The sequence below is a fragment of the Punica granatum genome, chromosome 8 (assembly GCF_007655135.1).
Source record: "Punica granatum isolate Tunisia-2019 chromosome 8, ASM765513v2, whole genome shotgun sequence".
NCBI classification, from domain to species: Eukaryota; Viridiplantae; Streptophyta; class Magnoliopsida; order Myrtales; family Lythraceae; genus Punica; species Punica granatum.
Genome location: NC_045134.1, coordinates 21,312,223 through 21,328,447, shown reverse-complemented (window position 1 = coordinate 21,328,447; position 16,225 = coordinate 21,312,223). Strand labels below are relative to the sequence as shown.

At 37.5% G+C, this 16,225-nt stretch overlaps 2 protein-coding genes across 2 annotated transcripts; one reads left to right on the top strand and one right to left on the bottom strand.

The window, feature by feature from the left end:
• Positions 1–2,560: 2,560 nt before the first annotated feature.
• Positions 2,561–3,010, top strand: LOC116188834. Its single transcript, XM_031518298.1, has one exon. The coding sequence runs from the start codon at positions 2,561–2,563 to the stop codon at positions 3,008–3,010; it is 450 nt and encodes a 149-aa protein (XP_031374158.1).
• Positions 3,011–4,070: 1,060 nt separating this feature from the next.
• Positions 4,071–7,717, bottom strand: LOC116189485 (rho GTPase-activating protein 2). The gene is made up of 4 exons (XM_031519166.1): positions 7,077–7,717; positions 6,001–6,121; positions 5,554–5,904; positions 4,071–5,110 (listed from the first exon to the last, which is right to left on the bottom strand). Exons 1-4 carry the CDS (start codon positions 7,415–7,417, stop codon positions 4,478–4,480), a joined length of 1,446 nt encoding a protein of 481 aa, XP_031375026.1. The 5' UTR covers positions 7,418–7,717; the 3' UTR covers positions 4,071–4,477.
• Between the last annotated feature and the right edge of the window lie 8,508 nt (positions 7,718–16,225).

Genomic DNA, 16,225 nt, shown 5'->3' with positions numbered 1-16,225 from the left:
GCATTTGCCCTTGGGGGTTAGGCACAGTTGACAGTTCAAATCCGAAAAGCTCGATGATGAAATTGTATTTTAGTTAATATATTACATTAGAGGGGTAGTTTGGAAATTTAATTAAATAGCAATTCGTTGATTATTAAACAAGGAATTAATATGCTCCCATTCCATACTCCAATGCCCAATTTTCAAAGTCAATTCTACCCAATTATAATTTTGTACCATTTGATGAGGATGCTATTTAAGACTACTACCAGCAGCAGCTCGATGTTGACTGAAAATTTTGGAAAATTGGTACCTTCATCCGAATAATTTCTTGTGATAAGACCCAGTAAAATTTTGACAAATACAATGCCTAAAATTTCCCATTCAACAACCTCACACACTTTTTACGTATCACTTCCATCTTCACTCTATAAATCGTGGGTTCATATCTGATCTTGATCTTAAGTAATTAATTTTCCCATTTGACTACCCTAATCATCTTATAAAGTTTCTAAGATAGAGTTCGAAATAGGGCATGATACCGACTGACAAATAAATAAAAGACGAGACACATTCGTTCTTTTGAAAAAAAACTCCAACAGGTTTACTTGAAATATAAGTAAATTAGTTGGATTCAAGTTACTTGCTTGAACAAACTCGAGTAGTTTCCTTGAAGGTGTTGTATATTATTTATTTTTTAACTTATTGTATTCTGGACAAACCCGATCATCTCAACCATAAGATCATTTATCATAAATATTTCTAGTTTGGTACGACTCCGCAAACTCCATCCCTCGTTTCTAAAAGGCAATTATCCGGTATTGTCCTGTTGTGCACCTCTCCGGAGCCCTAATCGGGATTCTATTTGTTACTAAGTATGCATCCCGTGTTGAATGTGAATTTCTTTTTTTTTTTTTTTTGTGTATTCTGGTATTCGAAAGGCTATTATGATTTCTGACTGATTCAATTCGAACCGATTCTTTCAACGTGAATTTTATCCATTCATAGAACTCGAATCCGAGATCTTATTTAAGGAAAATAAACGTCGAAACATTTAGACCAACCCGTGTTAGTATTGAGTGTGAAATAAGATGGCTCAAAACACTCACTCTCGTAGGCAGAACAGTTGAACCGTTACAAAGGCTCCTCGTGATTTCTTTCGGCATCGTCTTTTCATTCTTTGCCAACAGAACAAGCAGTACGGCACTAGGACAACCTTGTCTGGCTGTGACCATGTTCTCGTTTTCCTGATTTTATGATGTGATGCGTTCAGATTCAATAGTTGCGATTCAGTCTAATCCATTAAATCCGGTCTTTAACGCATGCAGTGCGTCTATGTTAGTCCTACACCACGGTGAATTAACTTTATCTCGTAAACTTTGGACCGTAAAAGCGAGTTTTGGAATATGCGACCCACCAATCATTTTTTTCTACAACATATTACCAGGTTAGAGATTCTCGATAGTGGAGGAATGGCCTTGTCAAGGATGATGTCTTAAAATGGATAAAGTTTTCGGTGATTTTTGTGACTTGGAGAAATATTAATCAGATTTCAATAAACAGTAAAATGACTACGAAATAATGGCCATAAACCTTTTTAAATTGTGAGATGTATTATTTTCGTAATTCGAGAAAATCGATTATTACTCCTCTCAATAGGTGCATCATAAACCTTTTTAGTTGAACTAATTTTATTAGTTATTTCTTACCTCATTATTATAAGGTAAATTCATTTAAAATTATTTTGAGGAATGAGATTTCTGTACACTCAATCAAATCGTTATCGTTGATAATGCATATCGAAGTTATCTCACATGGAGCCTCGACACCTACTGCCTTATTTCTCAACTGCAAAGGGACTCATCACCGAAACACCCGACTAATTCTCGCTCCTGCAATGCAACAAATCCAACTCTAGAAACACTGGAGATTTTGGAAAATTCCGATAGAGCTTCCACCTTTCATGCCAAGGAAAACTTTACGGTCGGTCTCAGGCTCTGGGGTAGTTGGACGGGAGAAGATCCGCCCGCTAGATGGCACCCCAATCGTGAGGTCGCGAGAACTCTGGGACGGTCCGATCCCGAGACTATAGGGGCTGTCAAAAAAATTCTTAAAACTGTGCCGATTACATGAGACGTGCATGCTAAAACATCCCCAATTCACTCTGGTGAATCAACTTAGCAGCTTCTTGTGATATATATAAATCAAATGATTGCCCATTGGCTGTCTCCTTCTAGAAGCCGTGCCCATTGAAAAACGTTTCATATGCCAAAGTTGACTCATTTCTAGAAGGAAGAGAGAGAGGACCCCCACATCTGAGTAGGTTGGGTCATTTTCATTTCCTTTTTTCTTGCACCTAAACAATATAAAAGTCATAATTAATTAAGAAAAAAAAAACTGAGGCTGCCCACCACAAAATCCCATTTATAACGATGTGTCAGACAGGACAGCCCGCACTATTAAACTCGACATCATGTGTTCCCGTCCTCATCATCATAAAACATCGTATTAGTATTAGTACTGTGACAGACATGTCCATTTGCGGAAGGAATCCACCACTCCCTCGGTCGGCTTGAACGATATGGAGAACCCGAATGCTGCCGGTCAGTCCCCTTTCTTCCTCGTGGAAGTGATCGGTGACTCTGAGGCTGCATCAGATCCTGCGTGGAATGCCGATGGCTGTGAGGCTGAAGAAGCGGATCACGACGATGATGACGCCGAGTCCAGCAGCTGCGATTCGTCCGATCACCGTGATCTCAATCCCGGCTTTGACTCTGAGGGCTGCAGAGATGATGAAGCGGAAGCTGCAGCGGGAATGAGCGGGGATGAGCTGCAGATAGATCGGTTCCCAACGTACCGAGCAGGACTGTTCAGTCAGGATCTGCAGGTTCCGATGGCGGAGCAGAAGTCCTGCGTATCCGTTGATTCGGCTTCTCCGACGAATGAGCTCATGAATGAGATGGAGAGGAGCAGGCTGTTTTGGGAGGCCTGCTTAGCATCATCCTGGTTTTATTTTATTTGTTCTTTTTAACATTTTTTAGTGCCTTCCCTGTTTATCTAATTTCAACCCTTTTGCTTCGTATTTTCTTGGGATAAGTTTCAATTTGGCCACCACATTTGCATGCTTTTCTTTTTAAAGCCAAAATGTTAGTTTTTACCTGGATAAAGTCATTATATTTTATAAAAAAATATTTTTATAAGATCATTTCTTAATAGTTTATCTTATATCTTTTTAAATTCAAAAATTGAAAAATAATTTTAATAGTTAATTTCAAAAATTAATTAAAAAGAAAGAAATTAGAACGGAGAGAAAGGACAAAAGGGAAAGAGGCGGTGGTGGTTGCTACCCGGCACCGCCACCCCAAGTATGATCGACAACGATCGCTAAGGACACTGAAGTTTGAGGCTATGGTATTTGAAATGAGGAGAAGTGGTGGCTCACGCGCCACCCCAAATCTAGTCACAGGAGACTGTTCATGCCCTTGAGGTTATTGGCGACCTTGCTCGGGGTAGTGTGGCCAGCATCAACCACCACCACCGTGCCCTCTCTCCCCTTATTTCTTTCTTTCTTTTTGTTTAATTTTCTGGATTGATTTTTAAGATTATTTTTCCTATTTTGGAATTGCATAAATGCGAGAGATACTATAAAAGGCCTTATAGAAATACTTTATGAAAAATAATGACCTTATTTAAGCAAAAACAACACTTATGGCCTTAAAACGAAAAGGCCAAATGTTGTACCCCAAGCTACTTATCCCTCGTTTCTTCTACCAAAACAGCAATTTATTTTTATTCATGCACTTGTACTTGATATTCTCTATATATGTATGAATGTGAACATGTATAATTGTATATAGTGAAGCTTCAAAAGAAAGAATTTACTTATGCAACCAGAGTTTCGTATTTTACTTATAACGAGTTATCGTTGATCGATTGAATCCTGTATCGTTCAATGGTTATTACTGGCACGATCCAAAAAAGACTTGAGTCTAGGACAAAGAGATCAGCATTTGTACGAATTTTCTTCTTCCCTGTCCAATATTTGTAAGATCATCTTCATTTGCACAGATTTTGTCATCTGTAAACACAAATTTCTTCATTTAACTACTTCCCCGAAGCATTAAATTATAAACTAAAAATATGCCAATGAAGCACCAAGAGTTGCATCGGTGATTTCAAATATCAACAGACGCAAACAATGAGCTGGCCTCACGCCAATTAGTTCAGCAAGTACACGCGCAACAAAAGAGTACAATTCGAGACCTAAGTTAAATCATGTTCCTAAGATAAGAGGGGTTCAGACGCTTCCCCGACATGGACAAACACACAACAAAACCACAAGTTCAACCCCGAGCTGAACTCGTTCTTTGCTACCCGACATGCACGACAAGGCACTGCCTGTCACAGTTGAACTCTCATGCTATGAATTATATAACGATGTACAGATGCAGGATAAAAAAATCTAGCAGCAATCAATCTTCAGTCAGCTAAGTATTTATCAGACGAGTATTGGAACGGGAGAGGAAGATTCTACCATCTGCTCATCACGAATCACCTCGGGCTCCTTCATCTGGGTCTTCAAATCAACTATTCTCGATTCGGAGATGAGCCTACTCGTCCCTGAGTCTTCTTCTCCATCACTTGTGGTGGTTAATAAAGAAGTCCCGTTCTGGGCACTATCAGTCAATGAGATACCTGACTCGGCATTAACTGCCGAGCAACTCTCCAGGCTCTGAGAATCTTCACTCGTCTGTTTCTTCAAGAAACTATTCCCTGAAGGGGCAGTAGTCTCAGTCTCATCTAATCGCCTTAAGAAACATTCTTCTACTTCGCCCAATGACCCGATTTCCTCTTCTTCTACTTCTTCTTCTTCTTCAGTAGAGCAGTAATTGTCGGCTTGATCATCCTCGTAATCTGATGCTGGCCCCCCTCTCAGCTCACAGCTGGTGTCCATCTCTTCTTGCTGGGAATCGTAATTGTATTCAGATCGCTGATTGGATGAACGAGATGACATGGGTGAGTATCCTCCACTTGCAGCCTCTTCGCGCTCTCGCAATGTTTTCATGATCAGGGTCTTGAGCAAGTTCATCACTTGGACAGCATGCATCAGTGCAGTCAATGGATCGGACATCTTCACAGAAAGAATGAAAAAGAAAAATCATCAAATTCATGAATGGAAATCGAAATATAATTGCATGATTTCTTTGTAGTATGAGAGATGATTATAAACAATGTGATATATAGTGAAAGGTTGAGCATTGGCCTTCGCTTGGTCCTGGAAAATTGTTTAGATGAAATCCGAGAAAACTTTTCAATTTTTCGTTTTCCAAGTGGGGCATAGAACAAAACAAGAAAGAATGGGTTCAAATTGCAACGGGACACAGTTTCTCTCAACTTTTTGGTCTTTTTCAAGAGAAGGAAAACGGAGAATTCAAAACTGGAATAGTTTTCCAGAATCAATCATTCCAAAGAAAAGTATCTCCTAACCTATCGTTTGTTCCGCCTCTCATTCAATAAAAATTAGCAATATATGATATTGACCCAACAATCAATTCAGACATGGAGTTTAAATACCTGAGTCATATTCGGGGCGAAGACCATAGCAATGTTCCTTGCATTCATCTTGTTGGACTCCTCTTCCTCAACCACATCTGCCATGAGCTCGACCGCCCAATTGAGGAGTGCCGCGTCGGTTGGCTTTAGTTGCTTCACAAGCTCAACCGACTCCTCCTCAGTGTTACATTGCAAGACTTGTTCAGGCGAAAGCCCATCGAGAACCCCAGAAGGCAGCTCCCGGAACCAAGCCTTGATCAGGCCAGCCAGGCAGTGCACATCGATGTCATCGGGAAGGATTCCTCGGTTAAGCTGGTCCCTGAGGTGCTCCTCCTGGCTATTCTCAGGATTTATGCGGAAAATTCCTTCAGCCTGCAAAGATTGGGAGCTGAAATTAATTTGATGAAAACCTCTCGCCAGCTTGAACTGTAACCAGGAAGCGGCAATATCAGAACATAAAGTCAGCACCTTTAGACCGCCTTGTGAGTACAAACGCTCCTGCATTAGCAAGAGGATGGAAGGGACGCTGTTTCCTTTCGAGTCAAAGGAACACTGCATTGATTCTGCCGAGACACCGAAAACGCTGACACTGCAAGAAGAACCAAGTTGCTAAATCAGGTATAGACCCAAAAGGGAGAGAGGAATACTGGGTCGGGCTGGGGATATAGATTCCAAAATTTTTTCAAACAAAAAAAGGAACTTTTTTGAATCACTGGAAAAGTAGCTCAATGCTGCAAAAGGCATTGCAACGGCATAGACAATCAAATTCTGCTGTTCCTTTTTGTGGTACATTTTGCACAAAGAAGATCCCTCCTTTTCTCCACCCGGTTTAAAACCTTTGCCAAAATCCCCTTTTAGGCCTCAAAACTTTCAATTAGCCGTTACCTGCTGAAACATGTAAGATAGCAGAAGCTACAGTTTTTAAAACTCAGTCACAAGCGAAGACGTAATCTCTGCAATACCGATTCATGGTATAGTGCCGTCAAAGCTCTTGCAGGAAATGGATTTCCATGAAGATCTTTTATTTTCTAGTTATCCTTAAGAAACTATAAGAGGTTGTAGAAAACCGTTTTCTTTGCTTTCCGAGTAAAATGATTCGAAAAAAACGAGCTTTAGAGGGCTGTTCGGTTCCCTTTCTGGGTTTCGTCGGCCAGCAAATGGAAAAACTGTGATTATGGAGCAAAAGCCATACATCCGAGAAGAGATTCCCCAAAACGGAGAAATGGGAAAATGAGGCCAATTCTACAGAAAATGAAAAACCAGAAAAAGGAAACTGCTGCATTAAACTTCCTAACTGACTATTACATACCATTAATAAGCTAAAAAAATGGAGCTTTTTGAAATTAATTTCAGCTCAAATCTCTGGTCAGATCAAAAAGCATTAAATCCACCCCAAGCATTTAAATGCATTCTGTCACTTCAGTTTCAAATTCACACTTCAACCCTTCATTTCAATCCACAAATCCATTAATTTCATAATTAGTTCGTCTCCCAAAAAATAAATAAATAATCCCAAGAAACAATAAATTTGAGTTGGGTACTACCTAGCACTGGGTGCCCGACTGGGGACCTCGACCTCGAACTCGACAGGGAGGCCGAGGAAGCCTTGGAAGCGGTCGAAGGTGACGTGGGTGATATGGCGGACGTTGGTGGGCCACCCGATCTCCATGTGGTGCTGATGGACCGCCGGGACGACCCCATCATCGCCCCGCTCGACCCGGCACGAGGCCATCGACTTCCGGAGCGCCGACAGCAGGACCTCCACCACCGACACCTGGCCCTCCTCCTCCTCCTCCATGCTGCTCGGCCCGGCCGTCTTGGCCCTCTTGGCGCTCCCCCCGCCTCCGCAGCCCCCGCCCTTCGTCACCATCACTAGCCCCGTCATCGTAGTCTTTCTCTGCTTTAGCTCCTCCGCTCTCCCCTGTCGACCCCGACTCTGTTCACTTATTCAACGGAGCAGAGGTTGAACGAACAGACGCAGAGGTTGCTTCCAGATGGGGTTTGTGAGTGAGTGAGAGAGAGAGAGAGAGAGAGAGAGAGAGAGAGGAAGATGGGGATAGAGAGAGAGAGAGAGAGAGTGATGCATTGAAGGAGGAGCGAAGCAGAGGGGTTTATGAAGTTGGGACGGGGAGAAAGTTTCTATCTTTATTGTCTTTCGTTGGAGTTTGAGAGCTTCAAACGGCCACTTGTGGTTTTTCAAATTCCTGTCCGATGAGAATTTCTTTACTTTATCTGGGAGACGTACTGTCTTTCGACACGGCTTTCGCCCTTATTTACGGCTCTGCCACTGTATTCTTGTACCGGTTAGGCTATTGAACCTTTGATGTTACTCCTCCCTACACAACCGATGCGGGATTACGGGTGTGATAGATCTCCATTTTTAGTCGTCCTCGCTGGGCTCTTGGGCCGAGGTTCAGACAATCCCGAGTCCCAACTGTTCCGGCTAGTTAGCAGCTACCGAATACAATCTATTTGTAATTCATCATGATCGTGTGACAGAATGTCGATTCTGATACCATTATCATATGCAATACCACGGAGACTTCACTTAAAAAATGATGGCTTCTAATAAGATCATTTGATTTTACATATAAATTTCAAATCTCCCCCTAATAAGCTATGCGGTATTGTAGGACGTGACCAATAATGTAATAAATAATCGGCTTAGATAGTCTGAGGTTTGTCTCTAGTTTTTAATATGTTTGAGTGCATTTGAGAGCTTAGACCAAGGGGAGAAGGAAACCTGACTACCATGGGATTGGTTGAATGCAAGCACTTGACAATTGACACAAGTCACTTATAACCTTTCAGCTAAGAGTAATTAAATTCTATACGCAAAATGCTAATTACTTAACATATATGCACCGTCGCAAGATCAAGCTGTTAGTGCATAAGCTTATATACATTATACATATCTATCCACATTCAATCCCCAATTCCAGCAACCCGATCTGACGCAATAGAACTGAAAATTCGGTATTTATATAATAATTAATGTTGATTTCTGTCGAGATGGATCGGATCAGTTTTCGAATACCTTAATTCATGAAAGGCCATATATATTTCCTTTCCTTCTGGTTCAAATATTTCAATCTTACCCCCACCAGTTTAGTTAAGCTTAGATTTGTTCAGTGGCTCGATCTAATCCAAGCAAACTCAAATCTTAGAGTAGAAACTCAAATGATGACACACAACTTTATAAAAAATATTATTAGAAAAATTCCGGAGAATAACATGCAAAAGTGATAGTATGTTATTATCAAGTAATTTACGAAAAAAATAAAGTAAAACTGTTCAAAAACCATTTAATTAGAATCTAAGTAAAATTCGACGAAATTTGTGTAATTAACGTATCTTGCCAGTGATTTATTAGAAATTTAACTAATTTACTATCAAATAATTTATTTCAAATATGTGCTACTTTATCGATCTATACATAATTAGTTTATATCGAGGCGTTTTACTACATTAAATGATATAATTTACTTGGTCATTTTGAAGGAGATTGTCCCCTACATCTTCTCAGTTGAGTCAGTGATCTTTTCAATTATATTGGGGTCATGAATTCAATATAAGGAAATATATATCAAACTAAATAAAGTAACACATATAGTTTCACTAATAAGAATTAATCTTAAAGTAATAAAGGCACATGTAACGTACTATGCCTATTTGTCATAGTCAGCGTATTATTTAAGCAAGTCTTTCCTTGGTCATGGATGGCCTAAATCATGTGGTTGCATGGACTACGTCGAGTTTGTTACATTCTTCTCCTGAAAAAGATTCTTTTTTTTTTTTTTTCCTTTTTTTGGGCCGCCCCGGGGGGAGGTTGGGTTGGGTTTTAAATTCTCTTTAAAGATAAAACCAGGAGAAGGGAAAAGGGAAATTAGGTTTAAGAGTTGGCCAACCAAAATTAAAGGATTTGCTTTAAAGTTAACAAAAATTTAAGTGAAATCATGACGGGGGAAGACCCATGTCACTTCCAATTTCATGATGTTTATATGGACATGATAATTGTCATTTTCCATTAAGAACTTTCTAATTTCCTATTTAATGATATGACCTTTGGCCATATGGATACATACATAGACACACATATTATTTGATTTTTATATAAGATTCATTAGTCCCTGAGGTAAGACAACCAATTCGATGTTTCCAATAAAGATGGCTCCTCTTCATGGTAAGATTCAACTTAGTTTAACTATTCACCCCTAAAGAAACTTTTTTTTTTAACTAATCTCATGGACTGAGCCTACTGTTGACATAGGCCGACGTGGTGAACTGAGCCTATTGTTGGCCTACAAAAATAAAAGAAATGTTTTTTTCATTTTGTATTAAATGGGTCAATGGAATGACTAGATTTGGATGACACAAGAGAAGCGTCTGCCTAATTCTTTTTTACGTATATTATGGTATTAAAAAGTTTTCATTTGCCTTGACTGATCTAGTTTGAGTCTGATCGATTCACTGAAAAATAAAACTCACTCAGCATGAATTTTTTTTATTCATGAGACTCGAATCCAAAAAATTTTATTTAAAATAAATAAGTACTAAGCCATTTAAACCAATTAACGCCAGTTCTGCTTTTATTTTCGTTGGGGGTTGAAACTTTACCCTCCAAGAAAATGTAAAACCTGTGTTGGACAATGGATTCATAAGCTTCGGGTAAGGCAGATTATCAGTGTGCTGTCTCTAGGTAGATCATATTAAAGAATTATTTTGCGTGCTTTTATGCAAAAACACTAAGCAGGGAAACTTAAGTTTAAGGGATGCTTTTTCCAATTGAAGGAAAGAATAATTGTCTGGCCCATGTTTGATAATTCACACGTCTCTACATATTTCCACGAAGTTTCTACTCACACGACAAAGTTATGCTACTCCAAAGGGAGAAGGGAATATATGGATTTTGTTTCCTTGGGAACTTCTTTTTTCAGTTTGCACTTGGATCTAATAGAATCAATGAAGATTTATTTTGAGAAATCCTATATGCACGAAGGTCTCATATGATAGGTGGAAATGGAATGAAATGAAGATTGTTTTGCTCTATCTGCTTTTATATATATATATATATATATATTAGTTTAATGAACTATCCTTCTGAGTTATTTGCTTTATATGTTAACACTTTAATGAGTTAGAACGATCATTCCATTTAAAAATATTTTTCTTTCAACTTGATGGAATGTTAGTTTCTTAAAAAAAAACTTAAACTACCCCATTCCATCATTTCTTCTAGTATGTTTTATATGCATCATATATTTTCTTTTGATATTTTGTAATCTAAAAATATAATATTTAGAATTATATCTTAAAAAATAAGTTCTTCTAATGAAACATATTTCATATTTTCTAATTCAACCTAGAAATCAATGTTTTCTGTCATTATAATCACATTCTAATATACAAAATTCCGTCATTTCTTCTAGTATGTTTTATATGCATCATATATTTTCTTTTGATATTTTGTAATCTAAAAATATAATATTTAGAATTATATCTTAAAAAATAAGTTCTTCTAATGAAACATATTTCATATTTTCTAATTCAACCTAGAAATCAATGTTTTCTGTCATTATAATCACATTCTAATATACAAAATTCCGTCATTTCTTCTAGTATGTTTTATATGCATCATATATTTTCTTTTGATATTTTGTAATCTAAAAATATAATATTTAGAATTATATCTTAAAAAATAAGTTCTTCTAATGAAACATATTTCATATTTTCTAATTCAACCTAGAAATCAATGTTTTCTGTCATTATAATCACATTCTAATATACAAATTCATTTCCATTCTCGTGCATCAAACTGGACCTAAAGGATTCACAGAATGGAATTAGTGTAGAATAGAATTAGTTGTGAACAAAATCGTAGGAGAATATATATAGTTAAAAATCTGATATAACTATTTTTTGTGGTTGTAGATAATATTCTTTTTCGGATAAAATGGTATTAAAGACCGTAAACTTTTATATATATATATATATATATATTCGGTAAGTAAAACTTTTATATTTAATTGACCAAAGAATTCGGAAAATGCAACTGAATTGAAAATCAAAAGACGATTATACTCCTATGTAAAATATTAATTTTAATAATCCATAATACAAAAACTTAAAAGAAAAAAGAAAAAAAGAAAATGTAAAAAAAAAAAAGAATACAAAATGTAACTATAAAATTACGATTTTAAAAGAGGGTGTAACATAATAGGGCATTCGTTCACCTAATAATAAAAAACTTTTAGATTTGATATGCATTATAAGACTGCCATACTCCTTTATTAGTTATTATGATTTTTATTTCATTATATATATTAAGCCCACGCCCCTTGTAACTTAAAAAGAAATGATTTTAATCTTACAAAAATAATTTGTGACGGATGAGAGCTGGTCGAGCCATTTGTGAGGGAGTTCGAGTTAGTGTTTAGAACTGATGAAGCGCGATAACAATTAAGAGATTTGTCAAAGTTACGCTATCACCTCCTCTACGGATGAGAACCCCTATGTAGTATTTCTAAACCTTCAACACGATAACAGTCGAGACGCAACAAATTCCATTATACGTGTTCGACGCAACAAATCAATTAGACCCCTTGCAAGTCCTCAACCATGGAAAATAAGAAAAGAAATTGCTATCTTCTTATTAGCAAACACGGAACAATAATTCATATTCAGTTTTATTCGCATACTCAATCCGTTTCCGTCCGGATCCACTTCACATTAATATAATCCGATCACTGACACATGAAACAATAACTTTAATTAAAACGTCAACCAACTGCATGGGCCCAAACACTGTGTTTCAATGTGTTTAATTTCCTTGGCTTAATGATATCTAATAGTTATGTACGAACGAAGTAAGGTGAAAAGAGGTTGGTGTCATGTGTGTTTTCTGTCAGTTGATCCTTCTGGCATTAAATTGATTCTCATACTTATGCGGTTTCTGCTTGGATCCATTAGAAAACCCATCGGAAAATTACCCTTGAACTCCTATACAATTACCCTTGCGATTTTTTTAACTTTAAACTATCTTTCGGGCACATTTACCAATTAATTTTCAACGAGGAAAAATGCACCCCATCCAATTAAATTTTCTGTCAAGTTAACTGCACTTGCATATGTATCATCCAACTAGCAATACAATATCCAAAGAAAAAGGAAAAGTTTAGATGAAAGAACAAACTATAGATATACCACGTTGGGAAATTGAAAAGAGAACGAGCCCACCTACCAAATGCCAAGGCGGTCATGGTGGCCGACTTGGATCTCTGACTTGGGGTAAAATTCTTAGGACCAGTTGACTACAAAATCAATCGTATGAAAAAATTTTATACTTGAAAAATAATGTTTTGTACGAGAAGAATAATATTTTGTAGACCGATTATTTTGTAAGAAACGTTAGTCTCCTTATATAAAATATTATTTTTCAATTACGAAAACTTTTCGTATGACTAATTTTTCAATCAACTCGTCCTACAAAATACTCCTGAATTGGGCTGAGGGAACAAGTTGAACAGCTCCGACCGTTCCCTTGTCAAATCTTTTCTTTTTCTTTTTATTTATTTTTTGCTTTTTTCTTTTTCTAATTTTTTCTCATCCCCGATCTTGCACTGGTGAGCGAGATACGCTCAAGTGCTGTTAAGTCGGACGGAAAATTTAAACGGAAGGTATCTCTCTCTTGATGATAGTTGATGGGTTAAATCTATCCAAAAAAAAAAAAGTTTAAAAATGTGTGTGTGAGAGAGAGAGAACCTATTCTTGCTATTAAATTCAATGAGACAACCTAATAAAACATTTTGTTCTTTGGCCCCGTCCATCACAAGGAGTAGGAGAGTATCCAATGTTTGCATGGACAGATCCAAGATGGATCCTTCAAATTTTGTTTTCTGTCTTTATTGACAAACTAATGGAAGAGCCCCGCTTGGTCGAGGCAATACCTACTTTTACGACTCTATCACTCCGTATGGTTTCAGAGTCGCGGTTTAAAATTTTAACTTTAACTTTAAGTCAATGCACTACACAACAAAACATACTTTTCCAAAATCAAACTGATGGACCCCATATATTATTCAATATACAATCACAGACACTACCCAATACACTACACAACAAAACTGGTGGAGTCCACAGGTCCTATATTTTTTTTTGTCTTTTTCCATAATCAAAATCAAAGTTACAAATTCAAAACTTTAACTCTGAAATCAAATGCACTGTATATATTCTCATAATGAAAGTTGTTTAAGGTCTCATAAATCATCTAATATTAATATTTAGTTCGATAGTTTTATTCGTAACGAGGACATAAGTAAAAATGAAAACAAAAGAAAACAATAAAGGATAAAGAAGAAAAGGAATAATAAAAATGAGAAAAGTTGAATGGAGGATTTCGAACACAAGATAATAGACGCAATTTAATCATATCCCTCCCACTACAGCATCAACGAACTTATGTTCACTTCTTACCTTTTAAAATTTTTACAATCACTTTTGGAGTCTAAAAATTAAATGTAGAAATATGAAAAGTCCATTGTTGAGATGATATCAAACTTCTGAAATTGCCGATGTGGTACAACATCAATAGCTCGACCACTACCACCTATAGCCCCTTATGCCCTGGTCGACGGACGTGCTACCTTCATCATCTGAATTGAAGCCTCCGACTGCACGATATTGAGGAGCCAAAATTAAATATCTAGTAGATAAAAGATGTGCTCATAAATTGGATTTCTTTTTTTTTTCCTATTATTTTGCTAAGCTAGTGGAGCAATTCTTTTTTTTTTTTAGTGGGAAATTAATGGAACAAGTACTTTTGGGAGGAACTAGTGAGACTGAAATTTAGAATTTTAAACCGAACATATAGAGACCACACCCACTATTAAAGTTGAATTATGTTTCAGTTGGCAAAGAAGAAAATGGTCCAATGTATATGGTTCTCCATCTAATTTATTAGCCCCCTATATAAAATCACTTGCTGGAACCATAACCCATATACTTCCGAGTTTATTTCAATGTGATTCGAGATGGAAATAAACAGGAAGACAATGCTCTGTGAATTATTCCCCGAGATTTTTATTGGATATATCCATCAATGAATATGCATCCATCGAATAGAACAGTATTGGGTAAATAATGCTACAATCAGAGAAGAACATTTCAGGGGAAAAAAAAAGGGAACCGATAAAAAAAAGAGTATGAAGAGTATGTTTTGCTAATATCGTTACTACCTGATTGATATAGAGGTCGGAGAGTATGATCAGTACCAATAGCCGACCCATGAATTCGGCTAAGTCATGTAAAACATGGAAAAACAAATCTGGATCGAGAATAACATGAAATCTAGTAATAAAATCTCACTTATCAGTTGGGGGGTTTGGAAGGTGGGGGGGACAGGCAAGATAAACTTCAGGGGGCGAAATGAAATTAAGCTAAAGTTATGACAGCCGTTCGATTCGATCTGCCTGCATCGCAGGGAGAAACGGGTGAAGGAAGGGAGCGGACGGGGCTGATCTCACCCCTGTGGGGCCCCAAGGTGGGGTGTGACATCACAAGAAGACAAGGCGACAGCTGGCGGGCCCCACCCACCAGAAACAGATCGCACACTCCCAACAGCTCCCTCCAAAAAGTTTCTCACTATTCAAAATTCAAACCTCTCTCTCTCTCGTTCTCGTCTCGTCTCGTCTCGGGACAGATCAGGTGTCGTTGGGTATCGTATTTGATCGTTGTAGAAAGTTCATTTGCGCCCCTCTTTTTCCAACGATAACACATAAAAGGGGGGCAAAGAAATCCAACTTTATTTATAATTATTAGCAAATACCGAAATTTCTCGTCGAGTATGTTTCGATCAATCGCATCTTGTTACGACGACTTACGGTAGAAGGACTTTCTTCTATGGTTTCATTACTTTAACAAAGTTTATAAGTGATGGCAGTAGAGTCAGCGTGGAGAACCTTAGCAAGTGTTGCTTTAATAATCTATCGTGCGAGGATTATGTGATGAATCGTAGAATGTCCTCTTAGGAAAGTGTTTCTTTGCATCTTCCATGGAAATCACTTGAAATAGTACTAAAGTAAGTGGTAATAATATGATTTAAGTTTATAATGATAGTATTCGATCAATAATAGTCAAGCATGACACTTCGAGTCCCTCGCAAGTGGTCATAATATGATTTCTTGATGAGTATGTCTTTTGCAGCTTGTTAGAATGACTTTTGATAGATGGACTGATCTTATCGAAAGAATATGATAGACGGACTCAATGGCCGTTGAATAAACATGGAGAACATGAGCAACTGTTGCTTTAATAGTCTTTATAGCATCATGCAAGGATTATGTGATGATAATGTGGAATGCCCTCCTAAGAAAGTGTTTCGTTGCTTCTTCAACCACTCGAAATAGTAATATAAGATTTTAAGTTTAGTACGACAGTATTCGATAGTCAAGCATGACACTTCAAATCCTCTGCGAGAGGTTTAAGTGGTTCCAGGCATCATGTCCTAAATACCCGTATTGCGGGAAGAATCTTACTTATATATATCCTTTTCGGTTTGAAAGTTACTGATTCATAGTTATGGAAGGCCCTAGCGCTAGCATGGAACTTTTGGTGATTCATGGAGTAGGGGTGGTTTGTCCATGATGGCTCTCGTGCCCGTTTTTTAGAGGATCCTTCGATGTCGGGATGCTATCCC